The sequence below is a fragment of the Elaeis guineensis genome, chromosome 7 (assembly GCF_000442705.2).
Source record: "Elaeis guineensis isolate ETL-2024a chromosome 7, EG11, whole genome shotgun sequence".
Lineage (NCBI taxonomy): Eukaryota > Viridiplantae > Streptophyta > Magnoliopsida > Arecales > Arecaceae > Elaeis > Elaeis guineensis.
In genome coordinates this window covers 66,505,292-66,532,352 of record NC_025999.2, presented here as the reverse complement: position 1 = coordinate 66,532,352, position 27,061 = coordinate 66,505,292, and the positions used below count along the sequence as shown (strand labels likewise).

At 38.9% G+C, this 27,061-nt stretch overlaps 1 protein-coding gene across 1 annotated transcript in view; it reads left to right on the top strand.

The window, feature by feature from the left end:
* The first annotated feature begins 8,151 nt into the window (after positions 1-8,151).
* LOC140859312 (protein CURLY FLAG LEAF 1-like) overlaps positions 8,152-27,061 on the top strand; it is a 29,998-nt gene continuing 11,088 nt past the window's right edge. The window contains exons 1-2 of the mRNA XM_073260974.1: positions 8,152-8,295; positions 10,961-11,119. Coding sequence (XP_073117075.1) covers positions 8,152-8,295; positions 10,961-11,119 — 303 coding nt within the window. The remainder of the gene's footprint in view (positions 8,296-10,960; positions 11,120-27,061) is intronic.

Here is a 27,061-nt window from a genome sequence, read left to right as displayed (position 1 = left end):
TTATACGCATCCTAGCTTAACCAATCATAATGATGCACTATTATAGTTGTATCAAGATGATCATAACTACCAAACATTAAATAAATGCATCTAATCATATCTCATGATCATAATCATGATATCATACAACTAAACATATCTTTTAAGATATATTAACATGATCAAAATCATAACATTATACATCATTTACATATCTCTAAGATATGTTAGGGTTTGGATTTCAATTGGGTTCAACTGTTGACTCGATTTGAACAAGCCAAAAATTCTAGCTTGATCATAATCAAGACAACATTCCAACCTTTAATTGTATAAATTAAGATAGCTCTGATACACTATTGAGTTCTGATGGTACAGTGAAAGGACTAGATGTTTAAAATTTTCATTCGAAATATCCTAGCACATCAAAACCTAGAATCCAAAATCCTTTGACTATAGCAATCAAAGCATAATTAAAATAAACATGAACAACAGGAATATCTATAAGCTTATTTCAATTTTACTAAATACTCAAGTATTTTCCCACCAATGGTGATCCACACAAAAATTAAACCAAGATAGCGCTCCTCCTGCACCTTGGCTTCAAGAGTTCTAGCCCCTAAAACTCGACTAGCCCTCATGCCGATCAGGTTTCATCAAGAACTTAACTCCACCCTCACTCCACCTTCTCAAACTTCTGATTTCTCTCCTTTGGGACCTCCCTCACCCTTGTCTAGACCTGATTAGACTTTGTCTTAAATGCCAAGGCCTTGTCCTAAGACTAAGAGGAAATGTAAGAAAGAAAGGAGAGGCTAGGAGACAAAATTGAAAAGCAGACTGAATTGTATCGAACACCTAGCGTGCACACCTATTTATAGGTGTCAGATGGGTTCCTAAAAGAAAGGACATGCCCATCCCAAACACCATATATGATCTGCATATTAGGTGATTCAGAGTCTTCAAATAGAAGACTCTTTCAGCCTGATACGTCGATCACAACTCTCCTTTGCACGCACGCATAGAGAAGGATGCTTTGGTGTCCCATCTTCTTTTCAGATAAATCTAGAAGGAAATTTAAATCTGACCCTAAACCACTTGATAAGAAAAGAGGAGATGCCTCCTTCTACTTAAAGCAGAAGGACTCCTTCTCACATCTCTATGCGCTCTTCTCTTATCACCGCACGTGCACACGCTAGGGGGCATTTCTGACGTTCGGTTGACCATCTGATAAATTTAAAAAAATTTTAGATAAATATCTATCTAAAGATGTAACCAATAAGTCATATTATCAGATAGGTGATTCCCCACTTAAATAAAGTTTGATCAATAGAAGGACTCTTATAACATGAAGAGTCCCGTGAGTCATTTCTACACGTGCCAACATTTCTTTCCAATTTTTTTCTCCATGCATAGAATCCAAAAAAATTGTATCTCATACTTTGAGATGTGTCTCAATGAATGGAGGGTGATGTGGGCTACCCACACACATCTGAACCTCAAAGCAGAAGGACTCTTAGCCCCTTCTCATGCCAAAACATGCACGCCCATCATCCTTTGCGGACCTAGAGTCCAACCTGGCTTGGACTCTATCAAAACGACTCCTACCAAGGCTCTGTGGTGCCATCCAAAGCAGCCACACCCTTATCAAAACCCAAATTAGCCCATGGCTCAATTTGATTTGATCAAAAAGTAAGATTCAAATCAAATCTGAATCCGATTCAAGGAGATAGGGTTTTCATATGTGCTAGTATGCTTACCAAAAACCATGATTGGATCTAAAAATTCAATCAACCTTATCAAAAGAGTTTTTGGCCAATTTCTTTATATGTGTGACCCATTAGATTCTACATCTAGCTAGCAATAGGTCTGTATACAAATTGACCTAATTTGATTAGAATCTTTCTAATCGATTAAGGTCCAAAATGAGCTAACTCGAGTTCAATAATTAAAATCTTTTCTAATTGGTAATTGAATTAAACTCTTTAATTTCATCAAATCTACAAGTCAAGATGGACATCTAGCAATGTATCATGACTATCCAGAAGATATAAAATTTGATAAAAATATCAAATATATCCTTCAGTGGTAAGTTACCATGCAATTCAATCTTTCGATCATCCCCGCATCCCAAATATGTTCATGAGTATGGAATTATGTCAAACTCAACCATACATTCATATTAATTCTTTATCAACCATCGATAACTCTAATGATGAAGCATTAAAAACTCTTTCTAATCTTTATCCTGCTTTTGGTCAAAAGATTTTTCTTAAGTCATCTAGAGATGAGAATCACAGAATGCAATCTCCTCTTATCAGGAGTGATCGATTCTTTATTAACCGACTCACAATCTTCATATATACTCTACCATATCCAAAATATCCGTATATATCTCAATGTCATGCCTGGGTATGAACCAAAATATGAGTTCATATGTATAAGATTTCATGATGATCTCAGATCTAAGGATTACTTACACAACTCTTACTTAGAGAACCATCTTTTGACATACAAATAAGGCTTCCATAAGATGTTCTCTATCAATGAGTCAATTTAGTGAACTCATTTTCAAATGAATACCCATATTCTTATATTAATATCCCCACATAAGTGGCTAGTGAGATTAACCATCCTCTCCGTCGAGCATACGTAAGATGTGTCAATCTATCCAAAATATTAATCTTCGACTCAATATTTTCACGATCAAAAATATTTAAGATTAAGATTTTAGGATTTTAGGTCTCACAGGCATGACCCATTCATGTCTCCTAAAATTATTATCTTAATCTTTGGGGTTCATCATAATCTTAAACATGGTAAGATGCAACTAAAATGATGAATCAATACCTCATTTTATTATCAAATAAAAAATATCATTACATGAGTTGGAAGCTTATAAAGAAAATTTCTATCGCATCACTCATGCGATTGACTTGTAGGACACTCTTCTTTCAATTCCCACATCAAATCCTCTAGATGTAGGACTTCTTTTTCTTCAAAACCCTCTTCCCACTTTAAACCCTCAAGATCTAGGATCCAATTGCCCCAATATCCTCTTTCCATCTCAAACCCTCAAGATCTTGGACTCATGGGCTCCAAAATCCTCTTCTCACCTCTAATCCACAAGATGTTGGACCTCTTCTGCTCCATAACTCTATCTTCCTCCTTAATACCTCTAGATTTAGAACTATTGATGCATCTTGCCCTCTATCTTCTCTATGGCTCTCAAAATGAGATTCCCCAAAGAAGAAGGTCGGCCTAAGTTCAAGAAGAAGAAGAAAGAAGGAAGAAGGAGGCTCAAGCTCTTCTCCCCCAATGATTCTAAGCAAGGTACCCTTTTCTACTAGAAATATCTCCATGAAAAAAGTATTGATTTTAAATTTCTAGATCAAGAGGGTTTCACCATTGGGGAGAAGATTAAGGAACAAGGATAGGAGTTTTTGTGCAAGCTTAAGGTCCCTACCTATATTGATTTAGTCTGGAAATTTTACCCAAAATGTTCTCTATGGGGATGGTTGTGTCGCTTCCCTAGTGAAGGGAGTTGAGATTTGTATGGATGCTCACACTTTTGGATGCATTTTGTACATGCCTTGTGAGGGAGCAGACATAGATGAGTTAGAGCAGAGACTTGCTGGTTTGCAGCACATTATAGATAGACAGGATGTAGGAGAATTGGAAGAAGTTGAAGCAAAGCATCTTAATGTGGAGATGAGAGTCCACCACATTGTTAGTAGGATCTTTCTTTCCAAGATGGGAAGATATGACTTTATTTTTTAGCAAAATATCTACATTATGTATCATATTGTTTGTGAGCATGAGAATGAGGAGTTGACCCTTGCTTCAGACGAGTCGACTCTGGCATGCAGAAGGACTGGCATGCAGAAGGCTTGGCACGCTTCTGCATGTCGACTCTTGGAACCTGTGAGCCAACTCTCTCAGAGGAATAGAGAACTATTTTTTGGCACACCCTGCAAGAGCCGACTCATAGACTCTATGAGTTGACTCCTAGACTTCACAAGTCGGCTTTTCACTCTAACAAGTCGATTCTTTTAGAAAAGATAGAAAGTTGATTTTTGAAGACATAAAGAAGAGCTGACTCTTATTCTGTGTAAGTCGACTCTTATCCTTCATGAGTCAACTCTTAAACTCTATGAGTCAACTCTTGAGCTTCTGACAGCCATAACAAATTATTCTACAGAAGTTGTAAAGAAGTCCAAAATTTGTTATAACGGCTAGTTTTTATCTCTAATGGGCAAAAATGGCTAGTTTTAGATTCAAACAACATCAAATGACTAGAGAATTATTTAAAAATAGAAAAGAACACAAATAAACAATAGAAAGAGCCTATTCAAAGAAAAAGAAGACTACTTTCAGTTTTAAGTACATTCAAGAGTGTTCATCAACTCCATATTCAAAAATTTTAGAAAGTTATGAAGGCAATCAAGAAGAGAAGTATGTGCATTGAGTGCAAAGCTTCCAAGTCTTCTTCAAGCAGACATCAAAGACTTCCATCATATCATTAAGGAGCTTTTTTTGTTATAAAATTTCTATATTCTAAAATTTTTTGTAACAAGATTCAGAGGGTCTGAAACTTGGGGAAAGGCTTAATCCAAGCCTAGAAATTAGATTGGGAGCCTAAGGAGAGGCTTGTAAAGGTTTTAGTTGATGATCTCAAAAAACTATCTGGGTTTGATTATGAGCTCGGCTAAAATAATCTCACTACAATCAAAGGATTATAGTGAAAAAACTTAAGTGGAGCTTGGAGAGTGGATGTCAGTGCTTGGAGTGCATGAACTACTATAAAATTTTTTATATTTATTTGTGTATCTTTTTGACTCTACTTTCATTCTTTAATTACTTGCATTCACTGCACCTCACTTAATTTATTTGAAAAACCAGCACATACTTGTCTTAATTTTTAAAAAATCCAATTCAACCTTGCTCTTGAATTATCTAGCTAGGCAACACACTGGATAATTGGTTAAACTAATCATGACTAGCATTCAGAAGGTAGCTTTTGCCTACCTCAAACTTTCCCACCTTGCCCTTACAAGCTAGAATTTGTATATAAGGAATAATAATATCTCTAATCTAACATGAAGCAAACTAAAGAGCCTAATCAAGAAGCAATTCTACCTAATCAGCTATAAGGAAGATTGGTGGATCAAATAGCAGTATCTGTAGCAAAAGTATGATCAATCTATAAAGGACTATACTACCGAGTTTCATAAGCGAGCTATCTTTCTTGGTCTCTCCATCCATGATCATTTGGCTTTTATGAAGGACATCAGAGGTCTCCATGAGCTAAAGCTCTTCAAAGTTAAAGATATTAGTGAAGCTAGTTTAAAAGCCATGGAAATCAAGAAGACCAGCAAGAAGACTAATAAGTTCAAGAAAGGCGGTGAAAACTAAACTAGGAAGGGGATTAAAGCATGAAGCAAGTAACATGAGTGAGAAAAATTGCTACAACCACTGTAACTTTTGTGGATACACTAATAAGAGGTGTTGGAAGCTTCATCCTAAGTTGCAGCTAAAGAGAAAGAAGTCAAAGGATAAGAATTCTAAGAAAAAAGGGAAGATTGTCCTTAATATGATAGAGGTTAAGAAGATGTCTGAATTTAAGCAAGTAGATTCAAAATTGAGACTAATGATGAGAAAAATTGAGGCAAAACTAGAAGTTCAAGTGGAACTCTTCCACTTAAAGATTCAGATAAAATAGAGCATTGTCAAGGCTATTGTAGATCTTAGAAGTTAGAAGAACTTCATCTCTGAAAGTTTAGTTCAGAAGCTAGGGTTGTAGAATAAACCTCATCTATATCCCTACCCTTTAAATGGATTCAGAAAAATATCAGCTTGAAGATCACCCAATAATGTGCCTTCAAATATGCAACAATTGTGAGGTATACTGATGAGGCTACAAAAATGCAAAGTAGTTCCTTTAGATGTTTACCAAGTTATCCTTAGAAGCTTGCACCTATGGGATTGAAATTCTATAGGTAATAGAGGAAGCATCATCTCATAAAAGATCAGAAGGAGTTCATGATCAATGCCTATAATGAGTTTGTGATGATGATATGAAAAGTTGATGGCACTCTCAAAGGGGTGGCAATTTTTGATCCATTTAACCTATTTAACATGCTTCAATCCATTGTAGATTGGATCAGATTACCTACTCATTAAAATAATCAAGTTTATTTTTGGATTTTTGACCTACTTAGTAAAAATATCATGTTTAGATTGATGTACTTTTGATTTATCATGTACTTGACGCTACCATATCTTACTTGATCCAACCAGATTGCCAACTCTACTTTTGATAGACCAAGCTCTTTCCTATTGGTTCCACTGACTGATCGACTATGACAGACATTGAGGGGAAGTTGTCACCATTGTCAATGTGCAAGGATGGTGAGGAGCATCTCTATCATAAAGTCTAGATGTGGAAAAGCAAGGCAAATAGTTCACTGATTTTTAGGAGCAAAGAAAAGTGAGACCAAAATACATCTCCAAGCAAAACTAAGTTGTTCAACTATGAGGCAAGGAAGCAAGCATTTCCCCCCTTCAGTTTTGATGTGTAAGAGCTTAATCCTCTAAACAAGGGATATCCTAATCCAAAAGGATTACCAAACTTTAGTGTGGACTTCTTTAACTACTAACAATTAGGGTAGATAGGATTTAGAAGCAAAATCTACTAAATCAAAAAGCCGAATCACATGCAAAACTTTTAGAGATCAAAACTTGGTTATATTATATCTGATTGAGATAATTTTTTCTTAAATCATATAACTTTTCAAGATCTATGATATGGTGCCTTTTTCCAAAAAGCTTTGCACAACTAGCAATTAGGCTCAAATTCTATATTTTAGGCCCGAAAATAGGATAGCCAAATCAAAAATATTTTTTTCAAGAAAGACTTTGACTGAACATACTTCTAATCTAGGAAGAACTAGATAAAGTGATAGGAGGCAAAGTTGATGTAAGCATCGAGATTTAACTCATATAGGATTTTACCTTTTTCACAACTTTTCTATTAGTCATATTAATTTAGGAAAGCTAGTCCTATTCAAACTAAGAAAAAAATCCGAATTATACCAGGATAGACCTCACTATTGTAAATAGAAGATATGTACCTTAATTTTGTTAGATCAATAAAAGAAAAGGGGACCTGAATCCTAATTTCAGTAATTTTTTCATTTTTTTCTAAATTTTTTTTGAGAGTTTTGAGTTGAACATTAGATTAATTTCAATAATTGTACTACTGTTGATATTTTAAAATTTGCTTATGCATGTTCATGTTGTATACAAAATTAAAATAAATGTGTTTAGAAACAAGCCTAATTGAGTGGAAAAATCATGCCTTATCATATACAAGGACTAAATGTAAAATGCTAACTATAAATTGCTAAATATTAAATGATAATTAAGCAAAAAGAGTAACTATTAAGTTCTCTTGTCGTATACCCTATCAATGGCTTTTCATGAATCATACAACATATGTGAATCTTTAAATCGATCATGCATGTATCCTCCTGAAAAATATTTCAAGATGCATGAACCTAAAATGCAAATTATTTATATTATTATTACAAATTCCCCACATGAATCTTCCTACACATTGAACTAATAATATTTTATATTTATTAATTTTTGATTTTACCATTGAAATTACAAACAAGACATTCTACTCTGTCTATGAGATATTGAACCAATTTAGAACTTAGACAAGCACCTATAACCCAATTTGATTCTACTCTCACTTGAAAATGTCTACCATTCTACCTCTACAATCTGACTGATTGAAATTGCTTCTTATCAACTATGATTAATTCAAAGCTTTTTGAAACATTATAATGTAATAACACATTTGACAAGCATCAAAGCAAATCAACTACCTAACCCGACTCACTAACCTCAAATTGAATTAGCTCAGGTCAAAATTGATTCAAAACACTATTAGATAAGGTAATTTGTAAAATATAATGGATAATTTTGCAAACCCCTCTTTGAAAGGAGTAAATTACTACATTAATATCGAAATCTCTCAAACAACCATTTCTTTGACTCCTTCATTGCCTTCCCTTTTAAAAGCCTAGCCTATTTTTCAACATCCACCCATCCTCCCAATCTCTCCTCTTATTGTTCTTTTATCGAGGTTTCTAGCTTCTCCTTTGGCTAATGGAAGGAAAAAATATCAAGTTAGAAACTGCTAATACTGTGGAGATGGATAACCCCAAGCGATCCTCTAACAACTCTAGTTGTATGCCGATCAAAGTAGAATCTGAAATGTCACCTCCTGATGGCTACAAGAAAGATATGAAGGTATATTTCTTTGGACCCTTCCTCATGAAATCAGTAACTTCTGATTCTAATCTAACCCTAGATATGGTGGGACTAAGGATATTCTATTTCAATATTTTTTTTCCATCTTGGACTTCTTTCCTTTTGATTGGAGTCAAGAAAAAGATGGGTCCTAAGGATGCCATGCGGTATTATATATGGTCACAATGCAAATCCACTCCATTTTATAATCGGCTCAAAAATCGAATCCAAACCTAATCCAACTCCTTTCAAGATGGATTGAATTGGGTATAATATTAATTTTACCAATCTCTCAAATTTTCTTGATCAAATCAGATCAGAGTAATCTAAATACAAAAGATAAAAAGGAGGTTGTGAAGTATATGTTATATTAGTTTGGGATCGATTCGATTTTGTATTAAGAATCTATTGATTGAAATCCAATTTATATTTGAAATAGATCAAATCTTTGAATCCAAGCCTAATCAAAGCAATTTTTTTTGTATTGCAAATGGATTGATTTTGGATCTATTCTAGATCGGAAGTGGGTCAACACAATCCACTTGCCGCCCTAGAAGAGAGGAGATTGCGGATTATTGGCTTTGTTCATTTCTCCTTCCTTTCTAAATTTCTTTTTTTTTTTCTCTATGTTTTTACTTAATGGATTTTTCTAGTTTATGTTCGATCTCCTTTGTTTCTATCTTTTGATGTGGAAGGATAAAAGGAGAAAGTAATAAAGTGTTTTAATATTATGAGAATCAAGGATTATGGGAAAACAACATTTTCATCTTTCTTTAAAAATAAATTTCTTTTATAATTATTTTTTTAATATTTAGTCATTATCTATTCTATTCTTTCTTAGACACTCGGGGAAAAAGAAAAGGAACATGTAACCTATTTGTACCCAACCATTTTTATCACTCTACTTGCCAAGAACTAAGATTTATTTTTATGTGTTGGTTCTAGCTTGCCAGTAAATATTAGAAGTAACAAAAATTGATTCGAACGAAAGACCAAACCCAATTTGATATAATGTTGGTTAGGTTCGGATCAAAAGGTTTTTAATTAGGATTTTGTGTGAGATAAATTTTCTAACATAAATTTTAATGGGCTGGATATGGATCAAATCTTCGATCTAATTGGGGTCATAAGGATAGGACTGTATTTAGGTCAAAAGAAACTTGATCAAGTTGAATCATAATTTTGGATAATATCGGAATCCGGAGCCTTGATTCCATTGGTACAAAGAAGTGAAAAAGGGGGTAGTTGACTTCTTGTATTCCTAGTTTTGCGGGTACTTGACTTGGTCTGCCTGGAGGCTTGCCCTTCGATCTGCACGTGGGTGAGATGGGTGTAGAGTAGAGAATGGGGAATAGCCCTCCTAGCTCAAAAAAAAAAGAAAATTTTACTATTTGATATCTCTTATTTAAATCATTTTGAGAATTAGTCGATAAGAATTGAAAGAATTAGATTTAATAGGTGAGGAATTGACTCTTGCAAACTAGACCAAGTTATGGTCAAACAGGTGATTGAAATGACCGGAAGCATGGGTTGGGAGGTCTTGACCTGAAGTTGAGTCGGGTTAGGTATTATCAAGGTTGTTTGCTCTTGTCCTCACTTGACCAAACCCAAGCCCAATTCAACCTAACCCATTGTCACCCCAGCAAAAGATGCAAATTAATTGTGGTTTAAAGAAAATTGCTTTTCCTTTTATTGTATTACTTCATTTTTTTCTATGTTGTCATTAATGCCACTTATCACGTTCATGAGCCCTTTTTCTCTTTGTAATTTCTGATATTAATGGACTTCTAGAATCTATTGTCAATATATTATTCGGAATCGGAATGGTATTTTAACATCAATTGTCTTATTAAATGGTCAAAATCCCAAATTTTTATATCTAAAACTATGCCATTAAGCCTTTGTTCAGCTTTTTTTTTTTTTTTTGGTAAATCAGATGCATTAAATTAAACCTTTGTTCAGTTTCATTGTAGCAACATTATAAGTCCGATTATCTATGGAATCTTTCTTTAAATTTACTAATATGTGCACCATTATTTAGGATGGTATCATATACTTATTTTATTATTTCTTATATCAATCCTAAATCATATTTAGGGCTGAATTCGGATCAGATACCAACACATCCATATCTATATTTATTTTTTCTGACAAATACAAACACAGATATAGATATCATTTGGATGTCTATATCCATATATATTTTAAAATATCATATATTTTAAAATTAATATCCATATATATTTTAAAATATAATTTGGATACTAGAATTAAACTTTATGACTACAGAATCAAAAATATTATCAAATAGATGATAAATCAAGTTAATAGTATATTTATATAATTATATATTTCTTTTAAAAATTAATAAGTACTATATAAAATAATATAAAATTATAAATAAATTTTGATATTCAGATATGGATCAAATAGTTGTCTATCCATATCTATATCTATTTTTTTTTTAACAAATATAGATACGGATATGGATATTAGTCGGATTCTTAAATTTTTTTCATATCTGAATTATTTTAAATATGAAAATGAATCTAAATAGATATTATCCATACTATTTTTACCCCTAATTATATCTCTAAAATACTTGTTATGTATAGAAACCCAATTCTCCCTCACGCCCTCTAACTATATTTTTCTGGGTTTCCAGGCTTCTTCATTAGTGGCAGGCACTGTAGCCCAACCCATCAGCGAGAAGTTAGAGAGTTCTACTCCACCAAAATATAGGGATCAACTGCTGAATGAGTACATCAAGTTAAAATCTTATGTACCGCTCCCCAACACCTTTGAGCAATGGCTGGATGTGGAGGTAGAATCTCTCAACCTTTTCTCCTAAAATTAGTAATTCATGATCCTAGTCCACAACCAAGTTGAACGGGAATTTCAAAGTCTTTCCTTTTTATTGATTTGAACGTCATCCACTCAACTTGGCTTCCTCCCCACAACCCAACCCTTCTTCCACTTTCCTTTCCTTAACACTAATTAATGAATTTTCCTCCTTTTCTTTTAAATGTGTGTCATTCATGCTTTCATGCAGAAGGTTATAAAGAGGAAACATTCACATGGAGAAAAAGCATCTATATTTGTCTCCTAAAATAATTTTTTATATTTTTAGTTATTTTATTTTCTGTTAGACCTCTAAATTTCTTGTGCACATACTAGTACAAATGTGAAGTTTAAAAGAGCTTTTTTTTCATTATGAGCCTTATCATTGCTGATATTGCAGAAACATCCTTATCTTTTAAATTATTGGGCCCTAATCCTCGTAATTTGCAGAACAAACCCAAATGAATCCTTGTGCACCATTTTCTCACCGTGGAGGCTAAAATACTGGATTTACATCTACTAGTTCTTGCGGCATTGCAATAATATTTCCTTAATGTACTCAAGTTCAATTGACTTAAAATTCAAATTAACTTGTGCATGGCTTCTTCCCTCGGAAAAACTTGTTCATGGCTTTACTTTCATCTAATTAAAACAATTTATATGGAAATCTATAGCACCAATTAAGTCCTTCAGTTAATGACATCATGCCAAAACTAGTGTTTATTATTTGTGTTTATTCTGATGATATTTGTGCACATAGGGATAGATATTGTGACAATATCTATTATGACAGTACTATTGTGACAGTATCAAAACTAGTTTTGGCACATGGTGCCAAAACTAGTACACAAAGCTAATATTGTACACATAGAGCTAGAAGTGTTCAAGAATTTAGGTCCTATTTGAGTAAGCTTTTAGAATATCAAAAAGTACTTTTTGACCCTTCAATAATACTTTTAGATGGCACATGATGTTTGATAAAAAATTAAAAAATTATTTTGACTTTGTCAGAAAGTTGAAAAGGTCTCCTTATATAAAACTTTATTTTGAAGCTTTCTCCAGAAGTACTTTCTAGCTAATGATGGAAAGCTATTTTAATTTAAATAATTTTTTTAATGACTAAAATACTCATTAATAAATCTCATAATTACATCTTATATTATATAATGATATTATAAATATAATATAATATAATAATAAATTAATATAATGATATACTATAAACATATAATATAATCTATTTTAATATTATTATATTATAAAAATATAATTTGATATAATAATATTTAATAATAATATAATATTATTATATTATAATAATATAACATAATCTATTATATTATAATTTATTATAAGATCAGATTATAATCCATCATATTATATCATATATTAAATAATAATTATAATAATATTATATTATAGTATAATAATAATTATACTATAAATTATATTACATTATATGATAATATTATTATATAACAGAATAATATTTTAAAATATAATCATATTTAAATTATAAATATATGATATAGATATATATATATATATTTTAATAATAAGATAATATTATAATATTATAATAATATAATATAATATAATATAGTCTATTATTAGATTAGATTATAATCAATACATTATATTATATTATAATTTAGTTATAAGTAATATAATTATATTATATTATATTACAATATTATGTTACATTATATGATAATGATATTATATAATATAATAATATTTTAATATATAATAATATATAATATTATATTGTATTATTTTTTTACTATACAATATCATGTAATATCTTTTATTATCATTTTATCATATTAAAAATATTTTTTTATTTTAGTTATTTAATATATGTTAAAGTTTTAAAGTATTTTATAAATATAGTTACCAAACAATAAATAATTTTTTATAAAAATTCTACTTGCAAAAGCTCTATTTTTCAAAAGTTTTACTTTCAAAAGCTCCAAAAGCTCTACAATGGCAATCCCGAACAGGACTTTAGTTGGATATTTTGTAAGAAATATGGCATTATGCTAAAAATCTAAAATGCACCGATCTTGTTGTAATTCCAAAAAAGTGGGATAGTCATGCAGAAATCCAAAAGAAATTGCAAGAGGATAAAACAAAGGAAAAAAGAAAAGAAAGAAAGAAATGGTGATTGTGATCTATAGGCAACCTACAATTCTGATCCACTACATGCTAAAAGGTAAAATCCTTTTTCTACTTGTTGGTTTCTTACCATCTCTAACATATGTACCATGTGCAAATTAATTTTGATGAATAGGAAATCATTTGCTTGCATCCCATGTTTTTGTTTGTTCTCATCAGCTCCATTTAGCTCTCTGTTCTCATCAACATGCTGAGAGGTAAAACTTTATTGTACTTCTTGTTGGCTGCTTTGTTAAAAATACGATAGCATACAATATTAAAATTTTAAATACAACAAAAATAAAATTAGATTAAAAATTTTTAATCTACACATGCATGCATCAGATCGTATCTTAAAACATCAAGATCCCTTATAAATTTAAGATTAAGATTGAAATAAAAGAGAGGAAGATCTGATCTTCATCCTACATGAGTAGATCTTCACCATGATTCAATGATCTATGAATGACTTGAAGATTTTTTTAAAATCGTACATATGTCCGACCTCTATAAGTATCCACACAAAGTTAATAAGATCAGGAGATTCTGATCTCATCGGGGTGCTAGTTTTCTTGCAGAGATCGCTCCTTAGATACTAAATTTTTTTTTTATTTCTCTTCTCAAGAGAACATTGGAGAATAATTGAAGGAATGAGAAAGTAGGAGAAGAGATGGGTATCTACATCTTGGACATGGGCTTGTGGAAGGATGAAGGCTGGGGGATGTCCAACTCTTGGACACAGCATGGAAGAAAAAAAAATCTTGAAAATATCCAACTCTTAGATATCTTATATAAGAAAGAAAAGAAGGGAGGTGTCACCCAATAGCACACACCCTCCTCTCCCTTTTAATTTTTCCGTGCTGATCTCTTTCACGCCATTCTCCCTTGTATTATAGATAAGGAGGCGCCTCATCTTACTTCATGTAAAATTTCCAATGCCCCTGAACCCTTTTAGGGTTAGTTAAGATAGAGTTCTTGGGCGTTGGGACTCCTTGGATGGAGTCACGCCCAAACTCTTTTAGTGCCTCATCCTTGCGCGCCCCAATATTCCACGCAAGAAACCATATGAGGTGGCACCATATGAGGTACCATCTGAAGGGAAAAATCCTTTTGTGCATGGACTCCTTATAGATAAGATCCAAAGTGGATTGAGTTTCATAATAAGTCAAACATTGATCGAGTCCAAACTTTTTTGGACTAATGAAATCCAATTTGAGTCAAACTCAAATCATGTCTGATCAAATTAAATCCCAATTTAATTTGACTAGAACTCAACTTCAATTATTTGATCAAATTAAATAATATCATAATAATTATAAATAAGTCCTTCTATAACTCACTACTTCTTAGCAAGTTCTCTTTTGTAATTTTTACAAATCAATCTAATCATCAATCATATTGATAATCAAATTCTTCTATGATTTAAAATTACTATTCAACTATTTGATCAGTCAAGACCTCTTATGTGTGTGATCCCATAAATTCTATTCTATCTAGTAGTGAGATATATTGTGATTTCCATCACAAATACCATTGAAACTCTTTTCAATAGATTGGAATAATTTCAACTTACCAAATGAGAATTATTGACTATTAAAATAATTTTCATTGGCTCACAATCTACCAGTAACATCTAACAGTATATAGTGGCAACCCAGCAGAATGAAAAAAATGAATATCTTAGGTGTAGTTACCATGTGATACAATTCTTCTATCGTGAATCCCGATAAAATGAAGATTATGAAAAACTCGTCAAACCCCATCATCTGTCATATATAAGATTTATTCAATTTAAGTTCTGTTGGTGCAAAATTCCGCCAACGCCGGAGAAGCTGGAGTCGAGGGGATTGCGGCCGCCGCCAAGACCTGTAAGGAAAGTCTAAACCGAAGTTGGGAGTGCTCCGGCAAGATCCTCCGACGCTCAAGTCAGTACTCTACTTCAACAGAAATGGAGCACTCAAATGGGATTTTAGCAGAGTTTTGAGATAGAGTTTAGAGCTTAGAGGAGAACGTATCTGGGGGGTCTCTTTTATAGATGGGGAGCATAACCGCTTGACAGCGACGTCCATAACTGTCTGATAGTGGGCCGTCCAGGGCCACGTGGAGTTTGTTACAGAGAGTGGAGTGGTGTCCATTGTCGTGACTTGCCAGAGAGTGGTGGGGCCACGTGGAATCTGTTACGGAGAGTGGAGTGGTGTCCATCGTCACGACTTGTCAGAGGGTGGTGAGGCCATGTGGAATCTATTACAGAGAGTGGAATGGTGTCCGTTGTCACGACTTGCCAGAGAGTTCAGGCTGGACGGCTGAAGCTTGGCTGGGACGTCTGGCGGAGCGGAATGGCTCTCTGTCTCAGCGATCTAAGAGAAGCTCGGATGTTTCTGAGGTTACTGACGAGTCCACTATTGTTGGGTGCCTTAGGTGCTGATGCTGCAGACGGAAGTCATCTGCTGTAGAAGCTCAGACGGAAACTTTCTATTGAAAAAATCTGACAGGAGTCCGATTGCTAGAGAAGTCTATCTGAAATTTGTCTGATGTAGAAGCTCATCTGAAGACTGTCCGCTGGAGGAGTCTGGGATTCAATTCTATTGTAGAAGTTCGGACGGAGTCCGATTCTTGTAGGAGTCTGAAAGGAGGCCGCTTACTGTAGAAGCTCGAACGAAGATCGGTTGCCGTGGAAGCTCGGATGAAGACTTCTTATTGTAAAAGCTTGGATAAAGTCTGCTTGCAATAGAAGTTCAGAATAGAGATCCGGCTGGTGGAGCCCGTTCGTTGTAGAAGTTCGTTTGGGATCCATCCGCTGTAGAAGCTCGGACTGAGTCTGGCTCTTGTAGGAGCTCGGATGAAATCTGAAAGGCGGTCGACCATCATAGAAACTTGGATGGAGTCTGGTTACTATAGAAGTCCTGCTGTTGGAGAAGCTCAGACATTGACGAAGTCCGAAAGAAGTTCGGAGTAAAGTTGATCGTGGCAGAAAGAAGTCTGGAAGAGATTCAGAGGGTAGTCGATCACTGTAGAAAGTTGGCTGATAATGAAGCCCAAAGAGTATTTGGAGCAGTCCGGTAGACAACTGAAGGATTTCATTATCGGAGAAATCCAGATGGCACGATAGGAGTTCATCCGTTGGAGGAATCTAGAGGACACTATGGAAGGTCGACTGCTGGAGGAGTCTGGATGGTATTGTGGAAGCTCAGACGGTTGGGGGAGTTTAGAAAAATGTCGTACAAGGTCGGAAGCCGGAAGAGCTCTGGGAGTGTCGGCCTCTTACGAACTTTGGCTGGGGTTATTTTATACCCAACACCAATCTCCCTACTTCTGAGTTCAGGTATCGAATGAAGGAAGTACAGAGAATTTTTTACAGCCGAAGTTGTCTCCCTCGATTTTCGTACTCGATTGTTTTCAGATATTTTGGCGTTTGGCGCACTGGTGCTGGAGTCTTTTCAAATCGAGACGACCCGAAAAGATTTTTTCAGAATTTCCGTCGGAGCATTGCTCTAAGTACGATGCAATAATGATTCTGTCAGTTGTCAGCCGTCGGCCATGATGAGTGGGACATGCGGCGGTTGTAGATCGGCCAGAGGAGATCTGCAATCATTATTGCACCGGACCCTGTTGCCTATTTAAACCCGCCTCCCTCCTTCAGGGGTTTCACTTTGCCTGAGAATTCTGTTGGTGCCCTTCTTCTTCCCCGAGAACTTCGTCTTCCTCCAGCGTGTCCCTCTCAGTTTTAGACACTCTTCGGGTCGACCCCCATCACCCTTGCTGCCTTCCTGCATCTTTCGGACCAGCTTAGGTTAGTTCTAGAACCCCTCTCTTTCTTGTTCTTCTTCCATTTTTTATCCTTCGCGTTACGCCCGTTCGGTTTCTCCGCGAGTGCCTTGTTTCTTATTTTTTCCAATTTTTTCGATATTTTTGAGGTTTTTCTTAATTCAAAATGTCCTCCAACACTTCCTCCTCTAGCAGTTCTAGGAGTTCGTCCGTTCCAGCCCCCCAAAATCTTAGTTCTATAGATGAACCTCATCCGATCTTTGTACTAGACACCATTCCTAGCATTCTGACTTTAGACGAACTTTCGCTGATCAAGATTCAGTATGGGATTCCTCCGGAGTACGAGTTTGAGCTTTTCGGGCCAACTGATCGGGCTAGCGCCCCTCCTCCTAGCCGCTTCTGCTTATATCAGGAAGCTTTCCGCATCGGACTTCGACTTCCACTTCCACCTTTTGTCGTCGTTCTTTTTTATTTTTTAAATATTTCTCTAGTTTCTATAGCGCCGAACTCCTTTAAGTTTCTAATAAGATTTCTTTCCCTCTGTCGCTTAGCCGAAGTCCAGCCAACCCTTTCCTTGTTTAGGAATTTCTATACTTTCAAGCATCACCCTTCGGCCAAGAACTGATGGTACTTCTTCCCCCAGTTCGGTAGAAAGGGGTTGCTGAAAGGTGCCCCCTCTTCTATCCATAACTGGAAGGAGAGGTACTTCTACGTCCGATACCCGACCTTGGAGCTGGGGTTGCCCCCTTGGGGCTCCCTGAGGGACTTCGTCCACCGGGCTTCTAGCCTGGAAAGGGACGACCTTGAAGCCTCCAATAAACTCGAGGCTTATCCAGCTCCTCTCCTCTCCGACCTTCTGAAGGAGCAACTTTTATTTAACATCGGCCTAAGCCCTCTCAACCCTGTCGGTATTTTTTTTTTTTAGTTATTCGCTGCTTCCCCTTTCTTCTTGTTCTTTTTTAAGCTGTGTCGATCTTCTTTCATTGCAGATATAGACATAGACGCAGCTCGAATGCTAGCCAAGGGTCTCAAGATCCACAAAAGGAAAGGCACCGCATCCTCGGGGGTGGTGAAGAGGACAAGGGTAGAAGAGATGAGCTCGGTCGCATCTGTCCAGGCGGCCATTGCCGTCGATGCCCCCTCCGACGTCGAGCCCGCAGTCCCCCGAGCCTCTTCGAGAAGCCCCCCGACCGAGGTTCCCACTCCAGAGTCTCACCCCGAGGAGGCATCGGAGGCCGAAAGGAGGAGGAGAAAGAAGACGTTGGCCCGCAAGAGCCGCAGCAGCAGGACTGCCATCGAGGGGGCCGACGGCTCCGAAGAGGACCCAGGGGAGAATCCCTTCAACAATAAGGATTTAATAAAGAGGTTGGTCGACGGGTGCATCCTAGCTTCTCGGCGGGCTTGGGCGGCACCTCCCTGGGCTCGTGGCATGGAAAGATACCGCCGTGCTTTGTCTTGATCGCCCAGAGCCCGCACTTGTGGTATATCTTCGACCACAAGTACTTCTCGATCCCACAGATGAGCTCGAGATTCTGGCTCGAAGCCATCAATTTCCTTGGCGCCATGGAGAGCGAAGGAAGAGAGGAGGCGAAGAAACCCTAGAAATGGAGGAGGGACGGAGGCTGGAGAAGCAAAATCCTTTAAGGGGGACTGGAAGAAGAAGTTGAGAACTTAAAGCAATCCCTAATGATGGTTGGAACCGAGAGTTCGAAGTCGGAAGAGGCCGAGCTTCCTTAGAGCTTTTTTACTTTTTACTCCATGTATTCTTTTCTTTTCTGATCGTTTCTCTTTTCTTTTTTTTGGCCTTCAAAGGCTTTTGTAATGCATTCTTTACTAATGAAATAAAATAAAATTTTCTCATTACCTTGTATGATATTACTCTGAGTTGTCATTTACCGAACGTCTCTTATCTTTTGTTTTGTTTGATGTCGACGTTGTTTGAAGGTTCCTGATCATCGCTGTGTTGATTCATCCTTTTTGTTCATGACCAAAGGTCTTTTCGAAGCCATTCGAGTTTAACGCTTTCTTTCGGTGTTCGAGCTTGGGGCCCAAACTTTCTGTTACTTTGAGGAAATCTATTTTCTTCTGCCAGTGTTGGGTTCTCCCTTAGAGACTGAGGGTTTTTGACAAGAGTCTCCTTCCTCGTTGGGATGAGGTTCTTTGTGTCTTTAATGTAGTTCATTTCTCCCTTATCTCTGACGTAGCTCATCGCTTTTTCTTTTTCTCTCCCCCTCTTTTTTTATGTTTGGGCGAGGGTTTTCCCTCTGCTCCTAACGGGGTTGTAGGGGTTGTGGCTGTTAACCATAAGGGAGGAGGCTTTTCTCCTCATTCGATCTTGAACGATCAGGTCTTCGTTTGTGTCAGGATGAGATTCTCCTCCTATTCACGACACATTCAATTTTAGCTCATGTTAGGATGAGATTTTTCTCCTGTTCCCGACAGGGCTGTGGAGGCACATAAGGACCATTACAAGGGCCTCTCCCCCCATCCGATCTCTAAATAATCGAGCCTTTGACCTTGCTTATGTTAGGATGAAATTCTCCTCCTATTCTTAACATGACTGTGGAGGCGCATAAGGACCGTTGCAAGGGCCTCTCCCCCCATCCGATCTCTAAATAATCGGACCTTCGACCTTGCTCATGTTAGGACAAGGTTCTCCTCCTGTTCCTAACATGGCTGTGGGGGCGCATAAGGGCCGTTGCAAGGGCCTCTCCCCCCATCCGGTCTCTAAATAATCGGGCCTTCGATCTTGCTCATGTTAGGATGAGGTTCTCCTCCTGTTCTTAACATGGCTGTGGGGATGCATAAGGGCTGTTGCAAGGGCCTCTCCCCCCATCCGATCTCTAAATAATCAGGCCTTTGATCTTACTCATGTTAGGATGAGGTTCTCCTTCCGTTCCTAACATAGCTGTGGAGGCGCATAAGGGCCGTTGCAAGGGCCTCTCCCCCCATCCGATTTCTAAATAACTGGGCCTTCGACCTTGCTCATGTCAAAAGAAAAGATATGCGAATATGAAACTTTTATTTAAGGCAAATTTATCGGTAATACATTCGTAAATTTTTCGAATTTCATGGTCGTGGAAGGTCTGCTCCTCCGAGCTCCTTTAGATAGTATGTTCTGGGCCGGACTACCTCCTTGACTTCATACGGGCCTTCTCAGTTCGGGGCAAATTTTTCTTGGTTCTGAGGTTGTGAAATAGCGGCTCGTCGAAGTGCTAAGTCCCCCGTTCTGAAGGCTTTGCTCTTGACCTGAGAGTTGTAGTAGCAGGCTGCTTTCTGCCTGTAGGCTGCCATCCGAACTTGAGCTATCTTCCGCTTCTCTTCTAACAAGTCGAGGTTGGCCTTAAGATCTTGTGAGTTACGCTGCTCGTCGAATGCTACAACTCGTGCCGACGAAAGCTTGAGTTCAATCGGGATAACGGCTTCTGTTCTGAAGGTCAAGGCAAAGGGGGTCTCCCCCGTGGGCAGTCTTTGGGTAGTTCGGTACGTCCATAACACATGATAAAGCTTGTCTGACCAAGTTTCTTTTGCTTTTTCAAGTCTCCCCTTGATTCCTTGCAACAGAGTCCTGTTAGTCACCTCGGCTTCGTCGTTTGCCTGTGGATGGGCTACTGACGTGAAGTTATGGGAGATGTTTAAGTCCTCATAAAATTCAGCAAATTTTGCTCCAGTAAATTGTCGCCCATTATCAGTAATGAGAGTTCTGGGTAAGCCGAACCTACAAACAATTAACTTCCAGACGAAGTCCTACACTTTAGCTTCTGTGATTTTCGTCAAAGGTTCAGCTTCGACCCACTTGGTGAAGTAGTCAATTACCACCAAGAGAAACTTGCACTGCCCGGATGTCATAGAAAAAGATCCGAGGATATCCATCCCCTATTGTGCAAACGGCCATGGAGCACTCAAGGGTGTAAGTTTGGAGGCGGGCTAACTTTGGATATTCGCATATCTCTGACACCAATCACACTTTCTGACATATTTGATGGAGTCGTGGTACATTGTAGGCCAGTAATAACCTTGTCGGAGTAGTTTGTGGGATAAAGATCTGGCCCCCAGGTGACTTTCGCAGACTCCTTCATGTATCTCCCATAAGGCAAAATCGGCTTCAGAAGGTCAGAGATATTTCAAGAGGGGCAAAGAGTACGACCTCTTGTACAGCTTGTCTTCGTAAAGGATATATCGGGAGGCCTGGTTCCTAAGCTTTCGAGCTTTTTTTGCATCATGAGGAAGAACCCCGTCCTTGAGGTACGCAACCAGCGGGTCAATCCAACTGGGTTTATGGCCGATCTCCATTACAAGCTGTGGTTCTTCCATACTTGGGCACTTCAAAACTTCAAAGAAGACTTCCTTGGGCAGTTCAGTCAGAGCCAGTGTAGCCAACTTGGAGAGAAGATCGGCCCTGATATTTTCTGCTCTTGGAATCTGCTTAATGTCAAAGCTGTCGAAGGCAGGGATGATCTCTTTTATCTTTTCGAGATACTTGGCCATACTGTCCTCCCGAGCTTCATAGTTTTTGCTGACTTGTCCCACCACCAATTGGGAGTCACTGTAGACATGGAGCCGATCTACTTTCAATTCTTTGGCGATCCTCAGTCCTGCAATCAAGGCTTCATATTCCGCTCCGTTATTTATCACAGAAAATTCGAAGCGCAGTGCGTACTCCGCGAGAATTCCTTTCGGATTGACCAAGATCAGGTCCGCGCCCGCGCTTGACATGTTGGAGGAACCGTCCGCATAGAGGGCCCAAAAAGCATTAGGGAGATCCGTTCTTTCCTCAGGGGAGTTCGGCTGGAGCCCTGGGTTGTCAGTTTCACCTCGCTCAAATTTGGCTTCTTTTGGGATAGTGCATTCTACTATGAAGTCTGCTAATATCTGAACTTTTATCATCGATCGAGGTCGATAGTTGATGTCAAATTTTGTGAGCTAGACTGCCCATTTCGCTATCCTTCCGGAAGCATCCGCTCGATGCAGAACTACCTTAATCGGCTGATCAGTGAGCAGTGTTATGGTGTGCCCTTGAAAGTAAGGTCGGAGCCTTCGAGCTGCAATCAACAAGGAGTAAGTTAGTTTTTCTAACTTAGTATACCTGATTTCGATGTCTCTCAATACTCGACTTATGTAGTAGATCGGCCATTAAATTTTTGCTTCTTCCTTAACCAGAACTGCTGTGAGAGCCACAGAGGAGACCGCCAGGTACAAGAACAACTCCTCTCCAGGTTCGAGCCTTGCCAATAGCGGAGGTGAGCTGAGGTAGCTCTTCAATTCTTCGAATGCTTGCTGACATTCAGTGGTCCAACAGAAGTTCTTCGACTGCTTGAGAGTCTGGAAGAAGGGTAGGCACCGTTCGGCCGACCTTGAGATGAAGCGATTCAGAGCTGCTACTCTCTCAGTAAGGCGCTGAACTTCCTTTATTGTCTTCGGGATGGTCATTTTCTGGATGGCATGAATCTTTTTCGGATTTGCTTCGATCCTGCACCCCGATACCATAAAGTCCAAGAATTTTTCTGAGATTACTCCAAAAGCGCACTTGGCTGAGTTCAACTTTATCTTGTATTTTCAGAGGGTGCTGAAGGTCTCCTCAAGGTCGGCGATATGGTTCATTGAGGATTTGCTTTTTATGAGCATGTCGTCCATGTAGACCTCCATGTTGCAGCTGATCTACTCTTTGAAGATCTTGTTCACCAGCCATTGATAGGTCGTCCCTGTATTTTTAAGGCCAAAAGGCATGACCCTGTAACAATAAAGACCATAGTTAGTAATAAAAATAGTTTTTTCTTCATCCTCTGGTACCATCCTGATTTGATTGTAGTATAAAAATAGTTTTTTCTTCATCCTCTGGTACCATCCTGATTTGATTGTAGCCAAAAAATATATCCATGAAAGTGAGAAGCTCGTGGTCCGAGGTTGCATCCACCAATTGATCAATTCTAGACATAGGGTAACTGTCCTTCGGGCATGCTTTGTTTAGCTTTTTGAAGTCTATACACATCCTTCACTTGTCGTTCGTCTTCTTGACGAGAACCACATTGGAGACCCAATTTGGATAGTTGACATCTCTGATGAACCCGACTTTCAGAAGTTTATCAACTTCCTCAGCTATTGCTTTCTGCCTTTCCGGTGCATGACCTTGGATTTTTTTTCTTCATCGATCGATATTTGGAATCAATAGCTAGACGGTGTTCCATGACTTCCACATCAATCTTCGGCATGTTCGTCGGAACCCAAGCGAAAATATCTGCATGCTTTTGTAGAAAATTGATGAGCTGTGTTCATACCTCTTCTCCCAAGTTAGAGTCGATCTTCACCACATGCTCCTCATTCTCATCGTTCAAAGGAATTGAGACAAGATTTTCAATCGGCTCACCCCATTCTTCAGCAAGGTCGTCACGGGTGTCTAATCCATCAACCGGACAGGGGTCAGACTGACCATTTCTTTGCAGGGCTATGTTATAGCAATGTCTTGCCAGGATTTGATCTCCTCTGACCTCTCCGACCCCTTGGCTACTAGAAAATTTCAATTTCAAATGGTAGGTCGATACCACAACTTGGAGGGTGTTGAGGTCGGGTCGGCCGAGTATTGCGTTGTAGGCAGACGGCGCCCTTACTACCAGAAAATCCACTTGCGCTCTAGATTGTTTCAGGTACCGACCTGCAACTATGGTTAAAGTTATTACTCCTTCCACCGGTACAGCATCGCCAGTGAACCTCACCAATGGGGAGCCTATCGACCCTAATCGACCATCCGGAATGGATATTTTTGAGATTGCATCGTAAAACAGAATATCGGCAGAGCTTCCACTATCAACAAGAATGTGGCGTACATCATAGTCAGCAATATTTAAAGAAACTACAACCATATCATTATGGGGAAATTGAATCTCCTTGCAATTTTCTTCAGTACAGGTTATAGATTCTTCAGTCCTCTGCCGCTTGGGCGGTCTGACCGATCCACTGGCTGCTTCCCGTCGGGGTCCTCCAGAGATGGTGTTGATGATCCCGATTGGAGGTCGATCTTCAGGCTGTTCTTTCCTCCTTGGTGGCTCTGGATGCCGTAGGGCCCTCGGTCGATCCTCTCTACCTTCAGGCCAGCGTCGGATGAATCTGTCGAGCCGACCTCATCTGATGAGCTCCTCGATCTCGTCTCGGAGCTGAATATACTCCTCTATGTCATGACCATGGTCATGATGATAGAGGCAAAACTTATTAGGGTTGCACTTTTCGGGGTGTATGCACATCCTTTCCGACCTTGGCAGCTGCTCCCTGACCTCCATCAGTACTTAGGCTTTTGGAGCATTGAGAGGGGCGTAGCTGTGGAATCTTCCTGGAAGAGAGCTCTGCCGAACTCTACGGTCTGGGCTCCTCTACCTATGAGCTCGAGGAGGAGTGCGGACACGCTTATGTCCGGGGGAAGTTCGAGAACGTGGCCAAGCTTCACTCGGCCTTTTTCCAGTTGTGGGCTTGCTGGAGTCACCCGTCTGCCACTCCTTCACGGCCTCCTCATCCTTCAGCTTGAAGGCTTCCTCTGCTCAGGCATATCCTTCAGCCCGAGCCAGCAAATCAACGAAGTCCCTAGGATACTTCTTTTTCAGAAAAAACAGAAGATCGTTCTTTTGAAGACCGCTCTTCAGGGCGGCCATTGCAATTGATTGGTCCAAGTTTCGGACCTCCAATGCGGCGGCGTTAAAACGGTTGACGTAAGTTCGGATGGATTCTTCCTCCCTTTGCTTGATGTTGATGAGAGACTCCGAACCTCTCCGGGGATGCCGGCTGCTAACGAAATGAGCAGCAAACTGGTGGCTCATCTGATCAAAGAAAAAGATAGTATCCGGCTTCAGTGTCGAGTATCAATTTCTTGCTGCCCCCTTCAAGATAGATGAAAAAGCTCGGCACAGGATGGCATCTGACGTGCCATGGAGCAGCATCATTGTCCGAAAGGCCTCCAGGTGGTCAACCGGATCCGAAGTCCCATCGTAGCTCTCAAATTAGGGAAGCTTGAAGTTTAGTGGGATCGATTCTTGCATAATCATTTGCGAGAAAGGAGGGTCAGTACAGATATCCTCACCGTAAGCAGAGGGAGCATGGCGGAGCTCTTTGATCCATCGGTTCATCTCCTGGAACCTTTGATCCAGAAGATCCTCTCGACTGTGAGTCTCGAGGGTCTTCTGGCAGAAAGGAGGTAGGAACCCTCCAGGGGTGGAATCATGATCGGACAGAGGGCTCTCCACCCTCTGCTTCCCTTTTCTGGGGAAGACAGGGCGACTAGTCCAAGTGGCCCGCTTGATCGTCGGATTCTAAAACTCCGACAATGCTCTTTCCAGCAGCACAGATGCCTGCAGCTGCTGCTGCTGCTACATGGCCTGCACTGCTTCGGTGAAGCCCCTGACCTGCTGAACCAGTAGGTTGAACTGCTCCATGCCAACTGCCATTGCCAGAGGAGGAGGAGCCTGAAAAACTGGAGACGAGGCCGAAGCTTGTGGATCTCGCTGAGATCTGGCCACGGAGGTCGTAGATCGCCTGATGGATGCCTTTTGGGGAGGCATCAGGTGGGGATCTGGCAGGAGAAGAGGAAGAAGATGTCGAAGAAGATGACCGGAGACAGCCTCGTTGAGTACTCCTTTAAGAATAAGGGTCCTGCGAAGACACAGCAGCCCCTTCCTCTAGCGTCAATTCTGTTGGTGCAGAATTCTGCCGACGCCGGAGAAGCTGGAGTCGAGGGGATCGTGGCTGCCGTCGGGACCTGCAAGGGAAGTCTAAACTGGAGTTGGGGGTACTCTGGTAAGACCCTCCGATGCTCAAGTCAGTACTCTGCTTCAACAGAAATGGAGCACTCGAATAAAATTTTAGCAGAGTTTTGAGATAGAGTTTAGAGCTTAGAAGAGAACATATCTGAGGGGTTTCTTGTTGAGAATAGTGTCCCAAAGCCAATCGTCAGTCTGTTGACGGTTGTGCTCCTTTTATATTAGTACATAAATTATAAATAAATAAAAGTTATTTTAATATTTTTTATCACAAATTGTCATCTTCTAATGAAATCCTGTGTTGTGGTGAAGTCCTTAGGACTATTTAGACTCGACAAAGGAGGATTTGTCATTTAGTCCTTAAACCTGTTTGCGATCAAATGATACGTTGTTACCAAAGACAACAATGTTTATCGAGCATAGGTCGTTGTGTGCCATATAGGTTGGTTGTCCTCTTAACCAAGGAGTGTGGAGACACTGGTATGGCATATAGCTGAGATGTAAGGGTACATCTGCACCGAACGTGACCGACTCCGGAGCTATCTCTACTGCTAAGATTTGCTCCGATGGGATATGGCTATAAATGTCCCTCCGACCTGAGACCGCCACGGTGACTTGCAAGCAACTCACTGTACTTAGACACTGGACTACATGAATTTCTAATTCAGTGACGGAAGGCTGCTGGGTATAGTCAAGAACTTGACTTGTCGGTGCATGTGTCAAGATGGGATTGACCACTCCAGTTCTGGAGCTGTGTACAGTCATGTTTCAATTTAGCAAAACCTTGATCAGGATAGTCTTAGTGAGGAGTCACAGGACTGTTTGAGTTGAGCACAATTCGGATGATCTAATCAGGGTTGACAGTTTAACCCTGAGTCATCCTAAACATAGGGGTCAAAAGGGATGAATTATACAGTAACCATATTCACGTAGGTTCTAAATATTGTGATTGCGACTATTCGACCTATCTGGATGTCGGGTATCATTACTAGATGGTCACTTCGATTAATATAGAAATTGGTTCCTGTGCTACCGTCTTAGGTTCGAACCTGCGGGGTCACACACATTAGAGGTTCCTATCTGATCTGATGGCTGATGAAGAGTCTTAATATTCATGGACTATGAGTCCTATGTGTCTGAGACTCTATGATCAAGAATCAAGATTCTCTGATCATGAGTCCCACACATTTTGGGTACCGGGGTCAAGAGTCTCACTAGTTTGGGACTCTTCGATCAAGGTTTCATATTGATGGACTTTGATACCC